The sequence below is a fragment of the Protopterus annectens genome, chromosome 6.part0, assembly GCF_019279795.1.
Source record: "Protopterus annectens isolate FY-2018-M chromosome 6.part0, PAN1.0, whole genome shotgun sequence".
Lineage (NCBI taxonomy): Eukaryota > Metazoa > Chordata > Ceratodontiformes > Protopteridae > Protopterus > Protopterus annectens.
Window position 1 is genome coordinate 743,186,931 of NC_056737.1, and position 25,359 is coordinate 743,212,289.

Here is a 25,359-nt window from a genome sequence, read left to right on the forward strand (position 1 = left end):
TTTTCATTTTCCACATCATATCCAATATTTCCTCTTGGTTACATATACATTTTTGCATACATAATTAACTGTAATGGATGATTAATGCTAACCTTGCATCACACAATTAGTGACTATAAAATTTGAATAAGGCTGTAGCAGACAGAAATACAAAGAAAAACAAGAAAAGCTAAAGACGGTCATTTGGATTAAAATTAGTGAGTAGTGGTATGGTGAGGAAGAATGAGGATTAAATAGGAGTAGGTAGTAAAGAAATGTAATCAGTTAAACGTTTACAGTAGTAGACAGAAGAGAAAGTGTAATAATCACCATATAGGAACTTGGTACAAAGCAGCTATCGTTTTGTCAGGTAGTGCAGCTTGTATTTTCTTCTGAATTTGAAATTATCGAGGTGTAGAGCAAATACATATTCACTCCAAGGTGACACAGGGCTTTAACTACAGCAATCTTACTGGGCATGCTGAGGCAATCCCTTCTTCTGCCACAACCTACACTTCATAGAGCTCTGGGAATTGTCGTATAAGTAAGGACAGCAGTGATCTAAAAGAAGAACAGAACAATTGCACAGGTAACTCACGAACATGAGAAGTTCAGATAGATTACTTGGCACTTGCATATTATCGCAACCAGATTTTCAACAGGAGAAACTGTTGTTTTCCAAGCTGTACTCCTGTCGATAAGTTAGGGTTTGTCCTGCAAAATGTAGGATTTCAATACAGAACTGCCGCTTTGGACATTTAAAAGGTTGGAGTACATTTATGGCCATGTCAATCAGTAAGAAGCTTATATGCTTGTTTGGGGTTTCTAGCGGTCAACTTTTCATCTCATGAATGCAGAGCAATAGTTTACCATGATTAAAATGCAAAAGTAGGATTCAGTTTTAGGCACCAAAATGTATCCTTAACAATGTTAACACTGAATGTCTGTCACTTTTTCCATGCTGAAAATTGACTTTTTAAAGCAAACAAGGTGCATTTCCTCACAATGAAGTACTGTGCAGATGTGTGTGTCCTGCTGCTTTTCACTTCCATGCGATTGGAGGAAATGTCATTGTCGTGCAGTCGGAGTATTTTTTTCCCTAAGTGTTAGCGACAGTGAAGGTTTTATAAAATCCTGCCTTTTGCAAGGAAACCACAAATTTTATGAGCAGAACAGCCCCCCGCCCCCAAAAAATTATATGACGGAAAAATCTGGGCATTCTGCGAAAAGCTGGAGAGTTGAGAGGTGTGGCCACTTCTTACTTGTAATGTGGTAGTACTTAACGTTATTGAAAGAAACTGTGCACCTCCACTGATTTGGAAATACTTTTGGACCACTTCTGTACATTAAAAGCAATGTTTTTTTAATACATCTTACTACCATTCTTGGTGATATAAATATAAATATATATATATATATATATATATATATATATATATATATATATATATATATATATATATATATATATATATTTAGAGAGTTTTTCACTACATTTGTCGGCACGAGTATGACTTGGAAAACAGCTGTTTCTCATGCTCCTAATCTGGTTGCTATAATATGTAAGTAACAATCAGGTACCACTGTTGCACTATTAACAACCCACCCACCCATCATCCCCTAGGAGCTACCCTTGGTGCCCATTCCTGATACACTTATTGTATCGTCTATCCTATGTTATTCTTCCCCAACATGTACAGATATTACCAAAGCCTTGGATCTGCACAGCTCCGGGAAGTGGTTCAGGGGAACTGCAGTAATCCCCTCTTCCCTACCCTCTACCTCTCCATATCTAGAATGTAGGACTGAGACATATGTTGCTTCCTACTTATTTTATCCTGCTTTAGTTTTTCTCTCATGGGTCCTTACCAGATATTCTGGGCAAGAAAGTTCTAAAATGGCACTGGTGAACTTCATGCCGCTGAGAGGTTTCCAGGGAGTGGACATATGGCATGCCAAGGAGGAAAGATCCAGAGCTCAGGAAGTTGTACCGTAGTCCCAGTAGTAAGGACTGCTGCAACACTGATTCAAATGAAGCACATTTTTTTCACTATCAAATAATCTGGGTAAGACATGTAGCACAGCACTGAGAAATACAGGAACAAAAATACTGAGAGGAGACAAGGGCTGCTCAGTGTGACAATTTCCCTAGCTACTGGACAAGCTGAAGATACTTTAGAAGAAACAAGCTGTTAGCAGTTCTACAAATGGCATATCCTGCCAAAACTGCGCTGACTGTTATAAAGGTGGCTTTGGCTGGTCACAGCATGTAATGATACATGGTCTTATGCACTGCAGAATACACAAACACATTTCATAACTTGTTCAGTGGGTACAAACTTTTGATTATACCAGTAGTGTCCCATTTCAGAAGAGAGACCTGTGCACATCATGTAACATTATGTGGACTTCAGCACTAAACAATTCAGAAATATACTTATTAGTTTGCTGACTGTACAAGTGGTTTTGAGCACATCATTTTTTTTTTATGAAACACACCATGACTAGAAACTGCAGAAAACAGGTGAAGTAGAATGCTGAACTGTGGTCTGACACACAAAATTGAACAAATACAGCTCTAAAAATCATATCTTCTGAAAGCAGCCTACTTGCTTTGCATCAAAAGTAAAAATCATCAGGACATACATATTGCATAATTACAACTAGATTACATAAACAGCCAAGTGCCACAGAAGCAGATTTCAGCATACCTGGCACATTTACAAGGGCACTCAGACCCACACATGCAACACACTGTCAATGAAGTAGTCAGTGGATAAATTAGGAAGTGCATTATTCTAACAAACGCAGATGACCCAAAAGAGATGTACACAACACTTAATCTAGCAACAAGGATGGATTTAACAGGTGAAGATATTTTCTATGTGGGCCTACAAACATTAGAGATGTAAGTGAAACTTACAGACTACTTATGAATGACATGCAAGGTGTAAGAGGCCAGGATAAGAACCTGGAACAAGCACATATAATGGATAACATTGCAGTGGATAGCACACATCAACAAATAGGTAATTCTGTAACTGTTTGCTGTATCATACAAGGAGAAGGAATACTGTCCACTGTAAAGGTTATGGATATTATTCCAAGATACCTTAGTGCTTAGCTCAAACAGGAGAAGTTTGTTCAGATTTTGATTATCAAATAAGGTGTGACCAAAAGCTCTGAGGCCATTTAACCAGCAATATGTACTTTATCTGCCTACTTTTGGTAACATGCATGCTCCTTAAAATAACACTTTTTCAGACATTCACCCTTCCAGTACTGCTGAGTTGCACCCAACTGCTAGAGCAATACCAGAGTCAACCAGGCAAACAAAAAACAAAAGTACTCCATATTTATCAGTCGCACACACACACACACACACACACACACACACACACACACACACACACACACACACACACACACACACACACACACACACACACAAATTAGATTTGCCAATCCACCTACTGAATACCTTTGGAATTTAGGGCAAAACTGCAGCACACACAGAAAATTTGTACGGACACGGAGGATATGCAGACTCTGCACACACTGCACCTAGCCAAGAACTTCTGTAGAACCTCTTGTTGAGAGGTGACAGTGCTACTCCCTTCACCATTAGGTCACACTTTTCAGGCATAGCCTAGGACAAAGTGCAAATGCAATAACAGCACACGAGAATACTGGAAATAAATTTGCAGTTAGACGTATGACAGTCTGATGTAGATAGGGCAAGTAAGGTCTGCACAACATAATAAGCATTTGTGTCACATCTTGATCACAAAAGTTCAATTGATTATTTACCGACATACAGAAATTTTAAGAAAGCAGAGATTTATATAAAATCACTCTCTCTGTTAAAAAAAACCAGCTTTATTATTCATCTCCATGGAACAAAATTATTACTGCTGCATGCAATCAATCAATCATCCTTGCAAGACATAGAGCTACTTAAAGAAAAAATAAAAAGTTCTGGATCCCAGTAACGCACACCTTTAGCAAATAATGAAATAAATAATCTTGAAAGCAGCTAGTCAGCACTTACATAACCAAATCAATGTGATACTATTATAGACAGAACTCAGTCTTTCAGTACTCACTATAGCATAACCTACCAATAACTCATCTCTGTTTTTGTGATAATCTTCCATACCAATAATGCAAAATTATTAAAAATATTAACACACTTTCAAACTTTCTACAACTACTAAATCTTTAATATGTAAACACTTAAACGTGGCTAAAATCATTACTAATAACACAACACAATAATAGAAATTAACTGCACCCTCAACAGCCTATGCGTCATAACCTCTTAATTTTCTCTTTATCCAACAATACCTTGATCGAGTTTAATTGCAACATTAATAATGTGATTTCATTTTCTGATCCATTTTCATACAATATTGTGCCATTAATACCACAACTTCCCTTACCACTCCATTTATCTTTAAACATATTCTAGTTTAACTAGAAAAAAATAACTGAATGACTTAAATTAACTGTGGCACCAGTGTAACTAGATTTCAATCACAAATCTCTTTACTCCAAAGCACACAGTTTATATTGGCTTGCATATAACCACACAGCGCACACAATTTATACTAACTTGCATATAAACATAACTTCTGTCTCCTCAAACTTAAATCACTGTAATTTAACTTCAACAATTATATATAAGCTATGTTATTAAACAATTTCAAAATTACCTGCTAAAATACTCAAGAACTGGGGTCTAATCCATAACACAAAATTTAAGCAAATGTCAATATTCCCTACAATTGTATATACCTATAACCCACCAGCAATTGGGAAAAATATGCCGATTTTATCCAGGAAGTGAATTTCTCTTTCAATACACTTCTTCTTTCGGCTTTCTCCAGTTAGGGGTCGCCACAGCGGAACTCCGGTCCGCTAATGATTGGCAGTAGATTTTAATGGTGCCATGGTGCCAGCCCGACGCCCAACCTTCAACAAAGGCATGCCCATTCACCCATGTCTTTTGAACGCCACTCGACCGCGGGGAGGACATGCAGACTCCACACAGAAGGCACTCAAGCCGAGAATCGAACAGGAGAACCTCTTGCTGAGAGGTGACAACTCTACCACTGCACCACCGCGGCTTACTTCTCTTTCAATACACTAATATCTTTAATTAAGCACCATATAACCCACAACAATTTAGCAATGTTTCAACACACCACAATATTTTTGCCCACTTAAAGGATGTAATCATCAAAATATCCACTAATAAAAACTGAGACATTGTTCAAGTTCATGTAACAATTAACAAAATAGCAACATAATTGATCACTACAGCAGGCACATTTATTAGACACAAAAAAAAACATATTGCGAAATTCACATAATGTATACCGCTCCCAATGTTTTCAGCACATCAGTTTTAGACAATTCATATAAACCTCATACATTTACATAACCTTCACATTTAATAGTGCCTAGAACTTAGTAACCATATATATAAAATGTTAGTCAAAGTCCATGGCATAATTCCTCTCAAATGTTCAAAATCTCAACAGCATTCACTAAATATTATCAACAGAAAATGCAAACAATGAGAAGTCTACATAAAAAGTTAAGATGGCTTTCATACATGTCATTTCCACAGACAGATGTAAGAACATTCTCAACAATCTACAAAATATCCAGGACTGTGACACATCCTATACCTCCACAGAAATCATGCCAGCTTTCACAATTAATAAAACAGTGCAAGAAACTTGTGGGTGTGGAAGTTGTTCAATTCCTGTATGTCTAGTTAATCACTATTTATTAAAAATCAGAAAAAAAAAATTCAGAAAATGATAGTAGAAGCAGTGAACTTAAAAATGTCCTAAATTAAAAAATAAAAACTTATTTTGAAATATTATTAATATCATACAGAATTACTAACTTTTGTAGGCATTCAGAAGTAATCCAAGCAGGGTAGACAGTCTGTCTCCAGTTGAAAATCCTTTATTAAGCATTTAAGTACTAAACACTGTGCATGTCTATAAGATCTATTCTGCAATGAAGTTCTGATGAAGTACAAGATGAATACAACTCCCAGAGTGAGAAAGATGAACAAGCTTGTGGCTTCTGTTTAATCACTATTTTTGTAATACGTTGCATTTCAAATCTTTCAAAAACGCACTGCCCATTTTTTAATGCAGTTTTAGCACCCAGAAGCTTTTACTGCTCATTTCAGTTACAGTGTATGCAAGTACACACACACACACACACACGTGTATATATATATATATATATATATATATATATATATATATGTGTGTGTGTGTATATATATATATATATATATATATATATATATACATACACATATATATATATATATATATATATATATATACACACACACACACACACACACACACACACACACACACACACACACATATATATATATATATATATACACACACACACACACACACACACACACTCACTCATACACACACACACATACACACACAGTATACAGTACGCATGAATTCTTTGGACACCTTCCTCTCATGTACGCCAGCCTGGCGCCGAACACTCTAAATTGGCCCTAGGCGTGAGTGCGTGCATGTGTGTGCCTTCTGTGGAAGGTTGAGCGCCAGACTGGCAACTTGACACTGTAAAACTCCACGGCCAATCATGAGCGGACAGGTGATCCGCTGTGGCAACCCCTAACCGGGAAAAGTCGAAAGTAAGAAGAAGATAGAGAACAATCACCCAATCACTTAACCTTCACAGAGATACAGTTGTGGTCATTTCTTAAAGACTTTTCTCTCTACCCTGCCTCGTGTAGGTTAAAATCCTAACCACACATAAGATCATGCATGTAAACTTTTTAGTAATTTTGTTTTAGCTGATCTATGACTATAAAGTAGTGACATGCTCAGTAACTGCTTGCAAAAGCCACCAAAGTACAATTTGCAGTAAATTAATTTACTTGGCGGAGGTGGGGTGTGGGGTGGCAGTGTCTGGAAATATGCGAATGAGAACGAAACAAGGAACACATTGACTTGACTTTAAAGAAGCACTGCTGTAACAGGTTGGACTTGTAACAGAATGCAACAAGACCACAACAGACTGAAATCAGTAATGTATCAAATCAGCACTTTGGAAAATGTTATTTTAATAAACTTATAAAGCACAAATTTCTCTGCACTTCCTAACTTCAAACAAGAATTTAAAAAGAAAACAATAAAAAAGGTTGGGAGGATGGCCTAATGGTTAAGGTGTTTGCCTTACAAACACAAGGTACAGGGTTTGAATCTCACAGGGGATAATTGGCTAGGCTTAAAATGGCTCGCAAGGGCAGTTAGCCTAGTACGAATCTATGAATCTATGAATCTATGAAAGGAAGTTAGTGGCCAAACAGCAACATGCTGCCCATTAAGAAAACATAAAAGACATCAAGAATGAGTTTACACTTCACCTTTCTGCAATGAAACATACATACCTTAGATGCTTGGGGTGTTGATATTACATGGACTGTGCTAGGTTTTACTCCACTAGCTTTGGGTCGTTTGTAAAGTGCAAACCTGCTTTTCCTACGCCCCCTGTCTCCATTAGGGAGAGCGCCATTGTACCTGTAAGAAAAAAACAGAACATTCAGTCAGGTAAACTGCTTACATTCCCGTGCAACCTAAATTACAAAAGTTACAACGGTCAGTCCACTCAGTAGGGTAAAGTAAATGCGATTTACTAGCCTATTCATTAAAGCTACAAGAACTTAATACTGAGCACAAGAAAACTAACCACATGCACATATACTACTGGACTTCTGAAGCAAAGGTTTGCATTACTGAACACAATTTGCTACACCAGCATCAATAAAGAATACTTTTCAAATCCACTTGCAAGAACCACAATGCCTACAGCTTTGAAGGCATAGCTGTAGCCTTATGTCAGTTGTGGCACCTGTATGACAAAGCACTGAAGGTAACCCTCTTCCCATTTCCAGAAACATACAGGTCTCCAGTACACATCAAAGAACTGTACTCGTCTCAAGATGCGCAAATGCAGTCTGCCTACCGTAGAGCTTCAACTCAACAACAGATTCCCAGCAGCATCATGGAGCCAAAGAATAAAGTCTTGGCTGTGACCCAGATCACCCACAATCAATCAGTTATCTGGGCACTGGAGGAGCTGGCCAGAGAGTGTGGGAGTAAACATCTGACCGGCATGCTCATCCTGGGGGAAGAGAAAACAGCTTGGTATGATGCACCGATGACTTCCAATGGAGGCTTACAGAGACAGCAAGCACTACTAAGGCCCTGAACGTGCATACTCCACCAAGCAGATCTGCATACTGTAGGTGGAGGACCTACGAATGATTGGGAACTAGCATGTGTTAGGTCACAAGTAGAGTAGCCTGCCATGGGGACTACAAACTTACAAATAAAGCAGAAGTTCCTAATGCTTGATTAGAGAACAGCTTCTAGCAACTAGGTCTTACTTGAAGATGACCAGATTGGCTGGCTGGTTCATAGCAAACGGAGATAAAAAGAATATTTAACCAAATAAAGAGATCCCTCATGTTCCTCCCACAAAGCGTTCACAAGCCTAACCTCACAGTCTCAGTATGTTACTATTGGGCCAGACAGATTAATTGTTCTTGCCTCAGTACAGCGCTCTTGGCCCCTACTGACAGTTTTGGCTTTTAAACTACTTCCTACCCCACCTGGAGTTAACAAACAGTGTTAATGTGCTTTTCTCTGTGGTGATGCTGCTGGTGCAAATTTTCTAACAGACTAACATTTCAGCTTGTTGAAGGCAAAGATAAAAGTGCAGCTGCTCAGCATCAGAATTTAACTTTAATAGGGACAGCCCAGACTCTGGATAAGTATTTTTTATTTTATTTAATTTAATTATTTTACATTTGTTTACCGGGAATATCTGTCTGGGCCAAAAGCCCATTTTCAGCAGAGGGCCGAGGTGAAAATCTCCATATAAAGAAAAAAAAAAATGAACATTAAAAATGTAATTACAACTGAAATATCAAAAAAAAGAAGTTTTTACAAGTGAGCTATTTTAACCAAAGAAAATTTACATTATATTCAATTATAAGCATATGAATACACTGAATAAGCAAAACATATTCAAGATGTAGATTGTTAAGATACAACAGTAGTAGTCAGGATTGATAGTATAGTAGGGAGTCCACCAGAGGAACATTATCAAGAGTTATTAAATTAGGAAATAGACAAGCATGCATCTGATTAAAAGTGACAAGTCAAGACCTAAGCTTGCAGGCCCACATTCAACACTGAATACCAGAAGGAAGAAGGGGTGGAAGCTGGATATAGTTAGAAAGACAAGAGGCATAGTACGAAAGTGTTAGAGGTAAAGACATATTTTATTAGCCAGGCTTAGCACACAAGCAGAGACAGTTATTGGTGAGGTGATCCTTTAGTAATTGCTTAAATCTGAAAGTGCTGGCGTTATTGAGTACTGTTTGGAGGATGGAGTTCCAGGATTTAGACATTTGGTTTGAGAACAGGGAACCCCCATTGGTGTTGTTGGATTTGGTTACTTTTAGTAGGAGTTTGGTTGGTAGCTCTACTGCTGGAGTGAAGCTGAACAAGGTGTTTGAGAGCAAGGCAGTTGTGTGGGTAGTGGAATATGCTGTGAATAAAGATTATCTTTAGGCAAGAAGATTAGCAACTTCAAGCCATTTTAGTTGGTACAGTGCTCTACTATGGTATGACCTATAAGGCAGGTTTGAAATTAATTTATTTAGATTGTTATAGCAGGACTCAAGTTTATTTAAATCAGTTTTTCGGAGGTTTGTGAATACTTGTGAGGAGTATAGCAGGGTGGAGAGTGAGTCCTAGATATAGAATTTCTGGTGGATTCAGTTAATAAAGGCTTGACCCTGTAGAGTAAGTCCAACTTAATGGGAAACTTTTTGATAGTTATGGCTGAGTCTTTGTCAAACCTAAGACTGTTGTCAATGGTAACCCCAAGGAGCTTAATATATTCTACTGATTCGATTTTGGTTTTATTGGAGGAACAGATGGTGAAGGATGGGGGGATTGCATGTTTTGTTACTGGTAAAAAGCAAGAGTTTTATTTTATTAGGATTAAGAATGAGCTGGGAGTCAGACAGGTAATTTTTGATGTCACTGAAGGCTTTCTGGGTTGTTTGTAGGAGTTCAGGAATTGAGGGCGCTGAACATAAAGAGTTACATGCTCATTGAACAATGGTTGCATTCTGAGTGTCTGAGAACAGTTTGTTGGTGAAAATAGTATAAAGTAGTGGTCCAAGTACTGATCCTTGAGGCACACCGACAGTGACAGGTACAGTTCGTTGTGCCACTTAACTGCTTGTTGGAGGTCAGATAAATAGCTAAGAAACCAGGAGAGGGCTGGTTGGGAAAGCTTTAACAAGGCTAGTTCTTTGAGTAGTTTCTGATGGGAGACTGTGTCAAAAGCTTTTGACATGTCAAGAAAGCTAGAAGAGACGTGAAGGCCTGTATTTTTAAGCTGCTTGACTCAACTGATAAAGTTAGCAAGTGCAGCTGTGTGCTATGCTTAGGCCTCAAACCATATTGGGATGCAGTTAGGAAGTTGTTGTTTAGCAGATAGTCAAGCAGTTGTGTATGGATACATTTTTTTAAGAATCTTGGCAATAGGGGGTAAAATAGGTATTTTATTTATTTTATTTATTTTACATTTGTTAACCGGGCTAGTCTAGCTGGATATATTTCCATTTTCAGTAGAGGCCCGGGGAGAAAAGCTCCACATATAGAGATCAGAGATATATCATGAGCTCAATTAACAGATTACAAGCTGGTAGGACTTAGACAATGAATATTGTTACCCAAACAAGAATAGGACTTAAAAATTTCTAGACAATCTAAATGATATCATAATGAATATTATTACATAGTTTAAAACAAGAAAAAAAAAATGTAAGACCAAGGAAAGAGAAATGTACATTGTTACTAAAAAGGAAAGGAGTTTAACTTTCTGGACAATCTAAATAACCTCATATTGAACATTATTGCTTATTTTAACAGCAAGTAGAGAAAGTGGAAGACCAAGGAGGAAAGAGAAACAACAATAGAGAGAGAGTAGAGTTAAAAGAGATACAAGTTTACTGGAAAAGAGTATTGGCCTATAGTTAGTGAATTCAGTAGATGTGCCACCTTTATGCAGGGGGATGATACGAGAGATTTTCCAGAGTTTTGGGATATATTGCTTGGTAATAGATTGGTTGATTATGACAGAAATAGGGAGGGCAATGACATTTGATGCTATTTATAAGAAATTTATTGTAAAGCTTGTCTGCAGCAAGGGAGGAGGGCTTTAGTTTGAAAAGTAGTTTCTTTATAGTGTTAGCTTGTATAGGTTTAAATAAGAAGAAATTGAGGTTTTCTATTATCTGTGAAGGTAAGACTAGTGGGGTAGCACTGTCATTTATTACAAGGTATGATGATATGAGGTAGTGCCATCTGTGCCAGGAATAGTAGGGAAGTGCATGTGTAACATATGCCAGCATAGCTAGCTGGAGTTTTGTAAAAAAAAAAAAAAAAGTCATTTGACTATCACACTGATTTGTACAGATGCTTGTGTTAAAAATGCATCAACAGTGGGTCCTGCTGGACAGTAAAGAGATATACACACATGTCAGACAGTATTATTACAACTTATTTTATGCTCAACTCCTGAGAGACTTGCTTGGCTACAAACATCTGCATTAGAAGCTGAAGCTAAGTGAAACTTGCAGTAGTGCATTTTAATATTCTGTTAAGTACAAACTTGCAGTTTTAAAAGTACTGTATTTTCATTTTTTTCTGTTTCCTAATTGTGTGTTTCTGAACAGAGTGCTCTGTGTCTCTCTGCAGTTAGTTCTCCACCCCCCCTCCCTGTTCTTGTGTTGGTATTAGTGTTGCTGGCTCTGGAATTGCCCACCCCTCCTGTAAGTCTGTATTAGAACACTCCTCCTGGGTCCAACTCATTTGCTCACTTAACCAAGTACAGTGAGATCATATTCTGAGTCTAGTGTTCACTCTACTTAATACAGAGAGAGTAGATTTGAGAAGACCCAAAAAAAAATTGCACTTCATTCACTTGCTTTTACTGTATTTGTCTTTCCTTCTACTTTATTTTGCATTTCTTAAAAGTACTCAATTTTAGTTATTCTGCTGCATTTATTACTGCTAGGTAGTAGCCTGATTAAATTGTAACTCATTGTTACCTCACAGCAAGAGGTTCTCCCGTTTGATTCTCGGCTTGCCTTGGGAGTGCCTTGTGTGTGGAGTCTGCATGTCCTCCCGTAGTTGGGTAGCGTTCGAAAGACATGCATGCGTAAATGGGCGTGCCTTCGTTGAAGGTTGGGCGTCGAGCTGGCACCTCGGCGTTTCGTAAAAAAATCTACTGCCAATCATTAGCGGACCGGAGTTTCGCTGTGGCGACCCCTTACCGGGAAAATGCCGAAAGATACACAACAACATTCCAAGTCTTTTGGTTTAAGCACTTGGGCTTCATACAGGCTGTTTTACATTAAGAAGGTTTGTGGTCTGCACTGTTGTGGCAGGACAGGTAGCTTGCATCCTTCTAAGATGGGAATTGCTGATTGAAGGCCCAGTGTCTGCTATTCTAAAAGTGTATTAGTTCTGCCTTAAGCACTTGGGCTTCAGGCCAGTTATTCTACATTAAGAAGGTTTGTGGTCTGCACGCTTGTGGGAGGAGAGGCTGGATTCTGCCCTTCTGAGCTGGGAATATCTGGTTACAGTCTTATTGTGCTTGCTTATTTGAACTATTTCTTTCTGAAATTGGTGCGGCTTGTTGCTGTAGCATAGACCAGATTCAGGCCTGCTGAATCTAGCTTTGTTTGTATAACTTGAGCACTGATCCAGGCCATCTTTTCTGGAGAAGGTTCCCCTGCACCCTAGTAAGCAGGGGTGTGCAGTTAGAACTTGTCTGATTGAAGACTGCTGGAACAGGGGTTAGTTTTGAGCTTTTTTTCTGGGTAATTGGGTAACTTGTTTAAATCAGTGTGTTCGTTTTCTATTGTTTTTTTATATACACACACACACATTATATATATATATATATATATATATATATATATATACATATATCTTTATTTATATACATAAATTGCACTTTATTCATCTGCTTTTACTGTACTTGTGTTTCTTCCTACTTTATTACTAGGGGCATTGACTACAATTCTGATCTGCGATATACAACAATAAGTATCCTTTTCTGTGCATTTAAAGTATTTTTTGAGTGTATCTGCTTTATTTTCTAAAAATATATATATATATATATATATATATATATATATATATATATATATGTGTGTGTGTGTGCTTGTTTCCAGCCTTTCTAAGCCAGTATAGTCCAGTTTTCAGGTTAGTGCTGAATTCAGGGCTGTGTTACAAATATCTGTGTTTGCCCATACCGTACTTGGATAGAAGGAAGTTCTCTGTTCACCTGTGAGAGAGGGGAGCTTTGAGCAGCCTATCTGTCCCTGGAGGAGTGGTTTCATCCCAGAAATTAGTAGTTTATTGGCCATGTTGGGCTAATTTCTATCTCTTTCATTTCCCTGCTATAAATACCGTATTTGCCCGGTTCTGAGCACAGGGCAGCGCCAGTTAGCTAGGGTAAAACTATTCCTGGCTCCACAAAGTCCCCTCTTCAATTTTTCCCTGGGAACCAGACAAACTTTCAACTTAAGCACTCAAGCCATTCATTTCTCAGCCTGGCATTATAGCAAGCACTTATAAACCCTAGCACTAGAACCTCCTGTACTGCACAGAAGGACAAGGCTCTCTATTCGACCTTACCAGCCATCCAGTAAAACAGTTCACTGTACCTATCCAGGCATGTCCAAAGGGCAGATTCAGGTGTACTCTCCAGTCCATCTGGTGAATCTGGGCATTTTGAGGCAATGTTACAACTGCCTCAAGTACACAGACAACCCCCTCCTCCTACCACCAAACACTAATACATGCTAGAGATGCAATTATACAGCCAAACTGGAGGCTAAGCTCTCTCAACCCAAGACTGGATCAGACAGTCAAGAGGAAAAGGGAAACACTTGCATCATACCACCAGTCTCACATAAACCCATTAAAGCATCCCTGGAAAAAAAACACACAAATACATGAAAACATACTCAGAGGGTCTAAATAAAAATCTGCAAAACCAACAGAGACCTCTAAAGCAAACATCCAAGCAACCTCCACCCCCCCCAACACAAACCATGAAACAAAACCAGTGTGCCATGCAATCACAGCCCTTAAGGCAAAATAACATACTAGTAATAGGTGACTCTATAGTCAGGCACACTGATGTCCCACTCACTAGGCTGAATAAGGAGAAGGTTACTGTTAGCTGCCTGTCGGGCGCCAGGATCCGCCACATAACACAAGCACTCAGATCACTACAGAACAAGTACAAATATGACTCTGTCATTGTCCATGCTGGTGTGAATGACCTGAGCCGTACCTCTCTGGACTACACGAAAAGAGACATGGAAGAGCTCTCTGATCACGTAGCCCAGGCCGGTATGACCCTGACCCTGAGTAGCATCCTGCCCTCACCAAGAATGATACCACGGTATAAAAAAATATTTCTCAATTTCAGCAATTGGCTAAGTTTCTGGTGTCATTCAAAGGGGATCCAGTGTCTGTCCACCTGGGATGACATGCTCGACAAGCTATGCTGCTTCGCTAGAGACAGCTTGCACCTGTCACCCTTAAGCTTTCGAATACTGGCCAAGGCTCTTGTCACCCCCATAGTCCCTTTTTTAGGCAAGGCTCAAAAGACAAACCCACCACCGTAAACAGCACAAGTAACAAAAAACTGAGGATAATGCTACTGAATGCCAGAAGTCTGAACCTCAAAATGCATGCACTCGAGGCACTATATGTGCAGTAACAGAAATCTGGTTTAAGACTCCAGAGAGCACCCCAGCACTACCAGGCTACAACTCATACCATACATTTCAGCCACAGAACCCAAACCGAAATACAAAAGGTGGGGGCGTATCCATATTCATCAAGGATAACCACACCTCCAGGTTAGTGGCACAGCACGATGCTTCAGAGATCATCCGCGACAATGGGCAAAACTGCAATTCAAATTGTAGCTTGCTACAGATCACCCCCCTTCCGCATTTCTGAAAACACTGGGAAACAAAGGTCCTACCAAACACCTTAATAGTGGGTGATTTCAATTACTCAAACATTAACTGGGAGAACTACTCAAGTACTAACTCCCTTGCCCAACATTTCCTAGAATTTATAAACTCAAACACCCTGGTTCAACTGGTCAACACTCCCACCAGAGGTGACAACATATTGGACCTGGTAATCACCAACATGGGCGACCGGTATTCCACACCGGAGGTCAACCCCTCGCTGGTTGGATCTGACCATAAACAAATCACTTTGGATATCCACATTCCGCCCCCACCCCGGACAAGAAAACCACAGTGAAAAACTTTTCAAAAGCAAACATCACGTTACTTAAGACCGAGGTGGAAAGTTTCAAAGCCTCCATGCTGAAAGATAATACTGTCCAAGCTGCAAAATCCTTTACTAATGAATTCTACTGGCACCTACAAGAATGCATGGATTATGCCCTCCCAAGCAAAACCAAGACTCACTCCTCCAAGAAAAGGAAACCAGTCTGGTGAACTACTGCCATAAACAAGCTATACAACAGGAGGAGGAAAATCCCAAAAAGGGAAGATATCCCTGATCAGTATCAACAAGAAACTATGATCCCTCATAAAATCATCCAAGGCGAGCTTTGAAAGAAAAATTGCCAAGGACTCCAAAGATAACCACAAGGCATTCTTTAGCTATGTCAAGAATCTAAGTGGCAATGCTCAGATCTGCTGAGTTTATGCAGAGTGGCATAAAATACACTGAACCGACCAATATCGCCAACATCCTGGCAGACAGGTTCAGCGCAAACTTCACCCCCTCTCACCCCCAAAAGGGCCCATAACCATACCAGAAGAATGTAGAGTCCCTGAAATCACAGACACTCAGGTTAAAACAGCCCTCTCCAAAGCCAAAAACACAGCATCAATGGGACCGGACGGTGTCCCGGGCTGCGTCCTACTCGAGCTCAAAGACGAACTAACCCCTCACCTAAACACACTGTTCAAACTCAGTCTCTCCACAGGCTACGTACCCATAGAGTGGCACACAGCAACGGTTATTCTGCTCCACAAAGGTGGAGCCACAACAGACCCCGGGAACTATCGCCCTATAAGCCTGACTAGCTTGGTCGGCAAGGCTAAAGAGCACATCATCATGGAACTCATTAACAGAGACTTTGGGAACCTCCAAACACTGGACCCTACCCGGTTTGGCTTTGTTAAGTGCAGATCATGCCTCCTAAACCTGGTGGACTTCTTTGAGACAGTTACCAATGCTATAGATGAGGGAAAGGTGATACACACAGCCTACCTAGACCTCGCAAAGGCCTTTGACACCATTCCCCATTCTGGTATTATAGATAAGCTCACCAGCCTGAACATAAACCCCTACATCACAAGATGGGGTGCCAACTGGCTCACAGACAGAACCCACATGGTGAGGGTTGTGGGAGCTAGGTCCGACTCTAAATCGGTTACAAGTGGAGTTCCCCAGGGCTCAGACCTAGGACCTCTCCTGTTCGGCATATACTTTTCAGAGGTACAGGCAAGCACAGGAGGACTATGGCGGACCAAGTTCGCAGAAGACTGCAAACTAGGGGCTATAACTGACTCTCCGGCTGACATCATGGCCTCAAGCCTAATGCCAAAGAGTGCATAGTCATCCCCTTTGGAAAAAACAAAGTACCCACAAACTACCACGTAGGTGGTAGTCCCCTAAATACGGAAGACGTAATAAGGGATCTGGGGACCCAAGTAGATAGTAATCTCACCTTTGATAATCACATTGCCAAAGTGAGAAGGAGCAGGCACCAAACCGCAAAGGGAACACTTCTTCAAGCCAAATCCACAAACTACGTTCACCAACTTTTAAAAGGTAGTCAAGAAATCTTTAATGAAGCCAAGCCAAGTTGGTGAACGTCGTTTGTGGATTTGGCTTGAAGAAGCATTCCCTTTGCGGTTTGGTGCCTGCTCCTTCTCATTTTTTGTGTTTACGGAGTATGCTGCATTTTTTCCAGTTCTCACATTGCCAAAGTGGTTAGAAAATCCTTCTATGTGGCCCACCTAATCACAAAAGGGTTCGCATCCAGATCAAAAGAGGTCATTGTGCCCCTCTACTCATCACTCATCAGACCCATCATAGAGTACAACGCCCCATTTGGGATGTACCTAACAAGACACCTGCAACAGCTGGAAAGACCACAGAAGTACCTCACCAAGAGGATCACTGGCCTCAAACAGATGCCCTATGCAGCTTGATTGAAGAAATTACAGCTGTACTCGGTTGCATACCGCCTACTCAGAGGTGATCTCTGTCTGACATACAAGGCCATGTTCAACCCAAAATTGATGGACATGCTCCACCTAAGGAAAACCCTATCTCCGTGAGCCACACGCTCTAGAGATCTAAACCTCACCACAACAATAAACAGGACATGCTGGAGGGATAGAATCCTGTCCCAGAGACTTCCCATGCTTTGGAACAAGATCCCAATCTACATTAGGCAGAGCTCCTCGCTAACACTCTTCAAAAGAAATCCTGACGAGTGGATGGGAAACAAGTTTACCTCTGGGATCACTTCAGTGGCTCTGCTGGACAGAGGCACAGGGAACTAATCTAAGGGGTCGGCAAAAGCCAACACATTCTGGCTACGCTTATAAATGCCTTTGGGCAGGTAGCCTAGTACCTACCTATGAACCTATTAAATGTGTATGTTTTAACAGAGAATTCTGGAAGGGATGAGGTTAATATCAGTCCAGCTAATTTTGAGAAATAGGTTGAAAATTAAATGGGTTGGTTTAAGCCACAGAAATTTTAACTTACAGGTCTGACTGCAGCCACAGACAAAAATGTATTTGAAAACCAGGACTAGGAATATTACTGCATTGTTCTTAGGGTGAGCTAATTGCTACCCTGGAAGGGTGGGAGTTTTTGAAACTGTTTTACAGTTTTCAGATGCTGTAACAGATCTTAGAAAAGCTCTGGGTGTATACTGTACCAGAGTCAGATGACCAGATGTGATGTCATTTTATAACCGGCACTGAAATAGTTTTTTTTAGATATTAATGAGAGATATGATGAACTCTCGCAGCAGCACTTGGTTTTTCGGAACCTGTCAGGAAAAATCTCTAACAGATACCTCACACAACCACACACCTCAAGTTGCCTTGCTGCAATAAGCCACTCAACACTCATTTTCTTCCTTTGTGGTATTAAGTCACTTAACTAGGGAGCACTAATTCTTTAGTCAGTCAGGAAAATATAGTGAGATTAGTTGTTTTGCTGCATCTGTGTGAATCTATCCAACTGTGTTATTTTGTATATCTCCTGTATCTGAAACAATGGTGTTTATTGTAACTAGATATTCAGTATTCTCATGTTTTCTACTTTTTTATCATCACATATTTCTATACCTTTTACTGTGGCTGGTCTTTTAGACAATACTTTTAACATCTTCTTCTTCTTCTTTCAGCTTTTCCCAGTTAGGGGTCGCCACAGCGGATCACCTGTCCGCTCATGATTGGCAGTGGAGTTTTACAGTGTCGAGTTGCCAGCCTGGTGCCCAACCTTCCACAGAAGGCACACATATGCACACACTCACACCTAGGGCCAATTTAGAGTGTGCAATCCACCTACAGCATATCTTTGGGATGTGGGAGTAAACCGGACTCCGCACAAAGGCACCCCAGCAGAGAATCGAACCGGAGAACCTCTTGCTGTGAGGCGGCAACGCTAACCGCTGCACCACCATGGCCGCCCAATACTTTTAACATCTTAAAGAGTAAAATAGCTATGTCTGGAGAATACTGTAACATATGCCAGCATAGCTAGCTGGAGTTTTGTAAAGCATTTTATGTCATTTGACTATCACACCAATTTGTACAGATGCTTGTGTTAAAAATGCATCAACAGCGGGTCCTGCTGGACAGTAAAGAGATATACACGTATGTCAGACAGTATTATTACAACTTCTTAAATGTGTATGTTTTAACAGAGAATTCTGGAAGGGAAGAGGGTAAGTGCTGCATGAAATTTGGGGTTTTGTTGAGTATGCTTCTTAGGTTCATGTTTAAAATAAGGAGATCTGTGTTGCTGTGTGGGAGACTAGTGATGTTTGGAGTGAATGGGATGTTGGAAGAGTTGGGCATTTGCTGTGTGATTTGCGGGCCTGAATTGGGATGTATATCTCCACTTTGTTTAATATGGGCATAACTGACTAGAAAAAGGTGTGTGGGTTTGATAATTAGCTTAGTGTATTTATGCATTGAGTTTGTAGTTGTATTAGTAGATACATATTTGAAGAAGAAGAGCTCAGTACTAGAGATGTTATAAAGGTGTGGTGAAATAATACAGTTGGCTATGGATGTATAGGGTAGGAATATGAACTTGCTGTTGGGAGAATGGATAGTAGTTACTTGTTGATTTCGATAGGCTGTAAAAATGGTATGTTGTGACGAGCAAAGTGCATAATACTGTGTAATGGAAAAACATTATGTGTTATTTAGAATGTAGGATATTGAGCTAACTTGGTGAATAAGGATGATGCCTGCTTTAGATGGGGTGGTGGTTAGTCTGGTGTGGGGTTTAAAGTAAAGTGAAGAACTAATCAATAGGTAGTTGTATGTCTGCAGTGACTGGATGATTGGTGTGGGTGTGTGTTTTGTGGTTAGCTATAAATGTGGGGGTGGGTGGCATTTGGGGACAGACTAGGGGAGTGGAGTGAGCCTGAGTGCAGTCAGTTAAAAGAAAAAGCTTAGTAGGGAGGAGTAAGCCAGGACAAACAGTGGCACTGCAAGAAAAGCGGGTTGTGGTGCGGTACGGTGCAGTGTGTGTGTGTGTGTGTGTGTGTGTGTGTGTGTGTGTGTGTGCATACGCGCAATTGTGTTTCTCAGTGTGTAAAACTACAAACATTTACAGCACCTAAGCTTTCTTTCTGCACTATAATTATATGATCCTCTTTCCCGTTTTCCTTCCCATTACTGACTGTATTTTGCTTTAAAACCTGACTTTTTTGTAATTTATTATCCGTTGTCATGCTGCCATGAGGTAGGCAGGAGTGTGTGCTTGATGATAGTATACAGCATAGTTCATATAGGACATCACATAGCTAACTATAGGTCCCCCGCCATGAAACAGGAAAAATATACCCCATATCTGGACTTACTGGAGTCACTTGCCATACAGCCAAACACTTTACTCATGGCTGATTTTAGTTATCCTACCATCGACTGTGAAACATGGACGACCACAAACATGCTGGTTCAGACGTTCTTGGACTTTGTCAAGGCAAATGTTCTGGAACAGCTAGTTAGCACACCCACAAGAGATTTAAATGTCCTGAACATATGCTCATTAACATGGGAGAGCACTGCACCCCCCCCCCTCACCTTATGAGATGTCCTCCCTGGTAAGAATGGACCATAAATCAGTCTCATTCAATGTAATTATAAGACCAGAAACCTCATCAAGCTCAAAAATGCTTAAGAATTTTTCAGAGATGAATTACCGCCTACTAAGTGATGGTATAAGATGTTTCAAAGCCTCCTCAAATACCGATAACTTGGGACTCCTAAGCAGAGGTATACACCAATGCCCTTTATAACCACTTAAGCAGTTGTACAGAATCGTCTATACCTGACCAAAATAAAAACAGGTCTTGCTGAAAATAGAAGCCTCCATGGTGAGCTCCTAGTATAAACAGACTATGCAAAAAGAGAAAGGAATTTGTATCCAAGAACAAGAGAGAACTGGCTCTGCAGAGGAAGAAATCCCTCTTCTAGCTTAAACAAACAAATTAGAGATCTTGTGAAGCCTTCCAAAGCTAATTACAAAATAAAAATAGCATCCCTAACTAAAGATAATCACAAGGCATTCTTTAAACATGCCCGAAATCTAAAAGAGAATATCCAGCTATGCGCTGAACTGGTTGTTGATGGTTCCACCCATCCTCAGCCGTAGGTAACAGCCAACCTGCTAGCTGACAGATTTGGAGCAAACTTTAACCCCCTCTCCCCTCAAGTCATCCCCCAAAGTATGCCTACCACCATTCCTCAGCCTATTACCTCAAGACAGCAGGTCATCTTGGTGCTCTGCAAGGCCAAAAACATGGCATCAATGGGACCAGATTATATCCCAAGTTACCTTTTAAACAACTTAAAGCATGACCTAGCAGACCCACTTGGATCCCTGCTTAACCAAAGCCTGCGAACTGGCTATGTTCTAGTAGAATGGAGGACAGCAACAGTAATCCCTCTGCACAAAGGAGGACCATCAACTGACCCTGGGAATTTTAGGCTCATAAGATTGACTAGCTTCATTTGCATGGCCAAGGAAAGAATAATTATAGACCTTGTCAACAAGGACAGAGGTAATCTCCAAACTCTGGACCCAACCCAGTTTGGATTAGTTGAAGGTAGATCATGCCTGTTAAACATGGGTGAACTCTTTAAGAAAGTCACAAAGGCCCTGGACAAGGGAAAGACAGTGCATAGCGCCTATCTTGACCTAGCCAAGGCACCTGATGCAATCCTCCACTCAGAAATAATAGAAACTCTCCCAATTGGAGATTAACACCTGCAGTACCAGATGGATAGCCAACTGGCTCATCGACAGGACACATACTGCTTGTTTTCTGAAAAAAAAAAAAAAAATCTCTTGTTTTCCCGCCTTACTGAGCTAGAGTAGTCCAGTTTCAGAGCTTGCTGATCCCTGGACTTTGTTTGCAGTTCCTGTTACTGATTCTCTGCCTAATTTGGAAGAGAGGAAGTTCCCTTGCTTACCAGTGGGAGTGGGAAGCATTGAGCTGCCTGTTGGTCCAGTTTTGTGAGGTTTCAGCCAGTAACTTGTAGTCTATTGGTCGTTTTGGGCCAGTTCCTAGCTTCTTTCAGCCCCCTGATATAAAACACGCTAAACGCGCGTTTGCGTGATTTAGCGCGGAGCTGCTACCGTTGCACACTAGGGCAGCGCCGGTTAAGCAGATTTAAATTATTAGGGCTACCTAAAGTCCACTCTTCAAATTTTCCCTTAAAACTACCTTCCTCGAACTGTACTACTGATCTAATCAGCATATCCTGTAACTAAAAAGATCATCTCTACCTGACTCCGAGAAGACTATTCTTTATCTGTTAAACCTAGCACTTGCTCCTATAGTACTTATCACCTTGATACGGCACTCTTGTTATAGATAGTACCCCAAAAAGGCGAACCCCATTTCTCGGACACCCACATCCCCCGGAATCTCTTTTAAAGTTTTTTTGTCTATTCCTTCTAGCATGTCGAGGGATCAGTTGCTAGTGTCCTCTCCTGCTCAGCTGGTGAACCTGGGAATATTGAGGCAATGTTACAATTGCCTCATGTACACAGACAACCCTCTCCTCCTCCCACAAAACACAAATACATGCGAGAGATGCAACTATACGGCCAAACTGGAGGCTGAGCTCTCTCAACATAGGACTGGCAAGACCAGACAGAAGGAGAAGGTTACCACACACACTATAGACCCAGTCTCACATAGTACCATCACAACCTCAAATCATACACATAAACACACAAAGACATACTCGGAGGCTCTGAGCAAAAATCTACCAAAACAGCAGAGGCCACCAAAGCAGACACCCAAACAACTACCACCTCAGAACACACCACCTGCAACACATAGACCTCACAGTCAGAGTGTCAGACAGTCACAGCCCTTAAGGCCACACACAATGCCAGACACACTAGTCATTGGTGACTCCATAGTCAGACACACTGACGTCCCGCTCACCAGACTGAGTAAGGAGAGGGTCACAGTAAGTTGCCTGTCGGGCGCTAGAATCCGCCACATAAAGCAAGCACTCAGGTCTCTCAACAGCAGGTACAAATATGACTCCGTCATTGTCCACGCTGGTGTAAACGACCTGAGACGTACCTCCTTGGACTACATGAAAAGAGACATTGAGGAGCTCTCTGATTATGTAGCCCAGGCAGGTATGACCCTGACCTTGAGCAGTATCCTACCTTCACCAAGAATGATGCCACAATACAGAGATAAGATGATCAGCTTTAACAATTGGCTTAAACTCTGGTGTCATTCAAAGGGGATCCAATGTCTGTCTGTCTGCCTGGGATGACATGCTGGACAAGCCACGCTGCTTCGCAAGGGACGGCTTGCACCTGTCACCCCTGGGATTCCGGATATTGGCAAAGGCTCTTGCCACCCCATAGTGCCTTTTTTAGGCAAGGCTCAAATTCTAAACCTACCACCCTAGAACACAAAAATGGAAAAAAGCTAAGGGTAATGCTGCTCAATGCCAGAAGTCTCAATCTCAAAATGCACGCACTCAAGGCCCTTCTCAGTATGGAGAACATCGATGTCTGTGCTGTGACAGAAACCTGGTTCAAGGCTCCTGAGAGCACCCCAGCACTATCAGGTTTTACCTCATACCATGCGTTCCGGCCCCAAAATCCGGACAATACCAAGAAAGGAGGGGGGGTATCCATATTCATCAAGGACACCCACACCTCAAGATTGGTGGCAACGCACGATGCATCGGAGACGATCCAGGTGCAATTAACCATAGGCAAGACTGCTCTGCAAATTGTAGCATGTTACAGGCCACCCTCACAAACTCAGGAACCTCACATGGCTTTCCTGAAAACACTGGAGGGGATAAATGTATCTCCAAACACCATCATACTAGGTGACTTCCATTACCCTAATATAGACTGGGAACACTACTCAAGCCCAAATACCCTAGCCCAAAAGTTCCTGGAATTCATAAACTCAAATGCCATGTAACAACTGGTCACCATCCCCACAAGAGGAGAAAACATACTTGATCTCATCATCACGAACATGGGAGCACAATGTTCAACACCGGAAGTATACCCCTCACTGGTGAGATCAGATCACAAACTAATCTCGCTGGAGGTCCTCATCCCACCCCCACCTGAAATAAAAAAGACCACAGTAAAGAACTTCTCAAAGCCGACTTCACACTTCTAAAGACTAGTGTGGTCTCCTTTAAGGCCCCCGAGCCGGAGGAAAACAGTACCCAAGCCGCTGAATCACTTACAAATGCCTTCTACCAGCACCTACAGGACTGCATGGATAAGGCAATCCCAAGCAAAACAAAGACTCTTTGTACCAAAGGCAAGCGTCCAGTCTGGTGGACCCCAGCCATAAACAAACACTACAACAAAAGGAGGAAGCTACTACAAGATAGAGCAAAATCCTTAAAAGGTAAGACACCTTTGATCACTACAAGTAAAAAACTAAGAGCTCTCATAAAATCATCCAAAGCAAACTTTGAGAGAAAAATAGCTAAAGACTCAAAAGACAATCATAAGGCCTTTTTCAGCTATGTTAGAAACCTGGGAGGAAACTCCCAGATATGCTCAGAACTAGTTCAAAATGATGTGAAGATTACTGATCCTACAGACATTGCCAACATACTGGCTGACAGGTTCAGTGCAAACTCCCGCCCGCCCCAAAAGGTGAGATATCTATACCAAACGATTGTAGCCCCCCAAACATCTCTAACGCCCAAGTGAGAACTGCTCTCTCCAAAGCAAAAAACACAGCATCCATGGGACCTGATGGTGTCCCCGGCTGTGTGCTCCACGAACTCAACGAGGAATTAAACCCACAGCTAGGACAACTGTTTAATCATAGTCTCACCTCTGGATACGTACCCAGGGAGTGGCACTGCGACAGTGGTCCCACTTCATAAAGGCGGTGCCTCCACCGACCCTGGAAATTACCGGCCCATTAGCTTGACAAGCCTTATCTGCAAAGCCATGGAGAGGATCATAATGGATCTCATAAACAAAGACATAGGGAATTTGCAGACTTTGGATCCAACCCTGCTTGGCTTTGTCAAAGGCAGATCATGCCTTTTAAACTTGGTTGACTTTTTTGAAACAGTTACCAAAGCCATTGATGAGGGAAAGGCAGTCCATACAGCATACCTCGATCTGGCGAAAGCTTTTGATACAATACCCCACTTGGGTATCATTGAAAAACTCATCAGCTTAAATGTTAACCCATACATCACAAGATGGGTTGCAAACTGGCTGAGCGACAGAACCCACAGGGTCAGAGTTGCTGGCGCCATGTCAGGCTCTAAGCCTGTCACAAGTGGTGTCCCACAGGGCTCAGTCCTGGGCCCACTCTTGTTTGGCATCTACTTCTCCGAAGTACAAGCAAACACAGGAGGGTTATGGCTGACAAAGTTTGCAGATGACTGCA

The 25,359-nt window shown here is 41.1% G+C and overlaps 1 protein-coding gene across 1 annotated transcript in view; it reads right to left on the reverse strand.

Annotated features, from left to right (window-relative positions):
• Positions 1–25,359, reverse strand: part of PELI2 (pellino E3 ubiquitin protein ligase family member 2) — a 1,464,870-nt gene that overhangs the window by 1,066,130 nt on the left and 373,381 nt on the right. Inside the window, exon 2 of the mRNA XM_044074430.1 lies at positions 7,457–7,586. Within this exon, the coding sequence (XP_043930365.1) occupies positions 7,457–7,586 (130 nt within the window). The remainder of the gene's footprint in view (positions 1–7,456; positions 7,587–25,359) is intronic.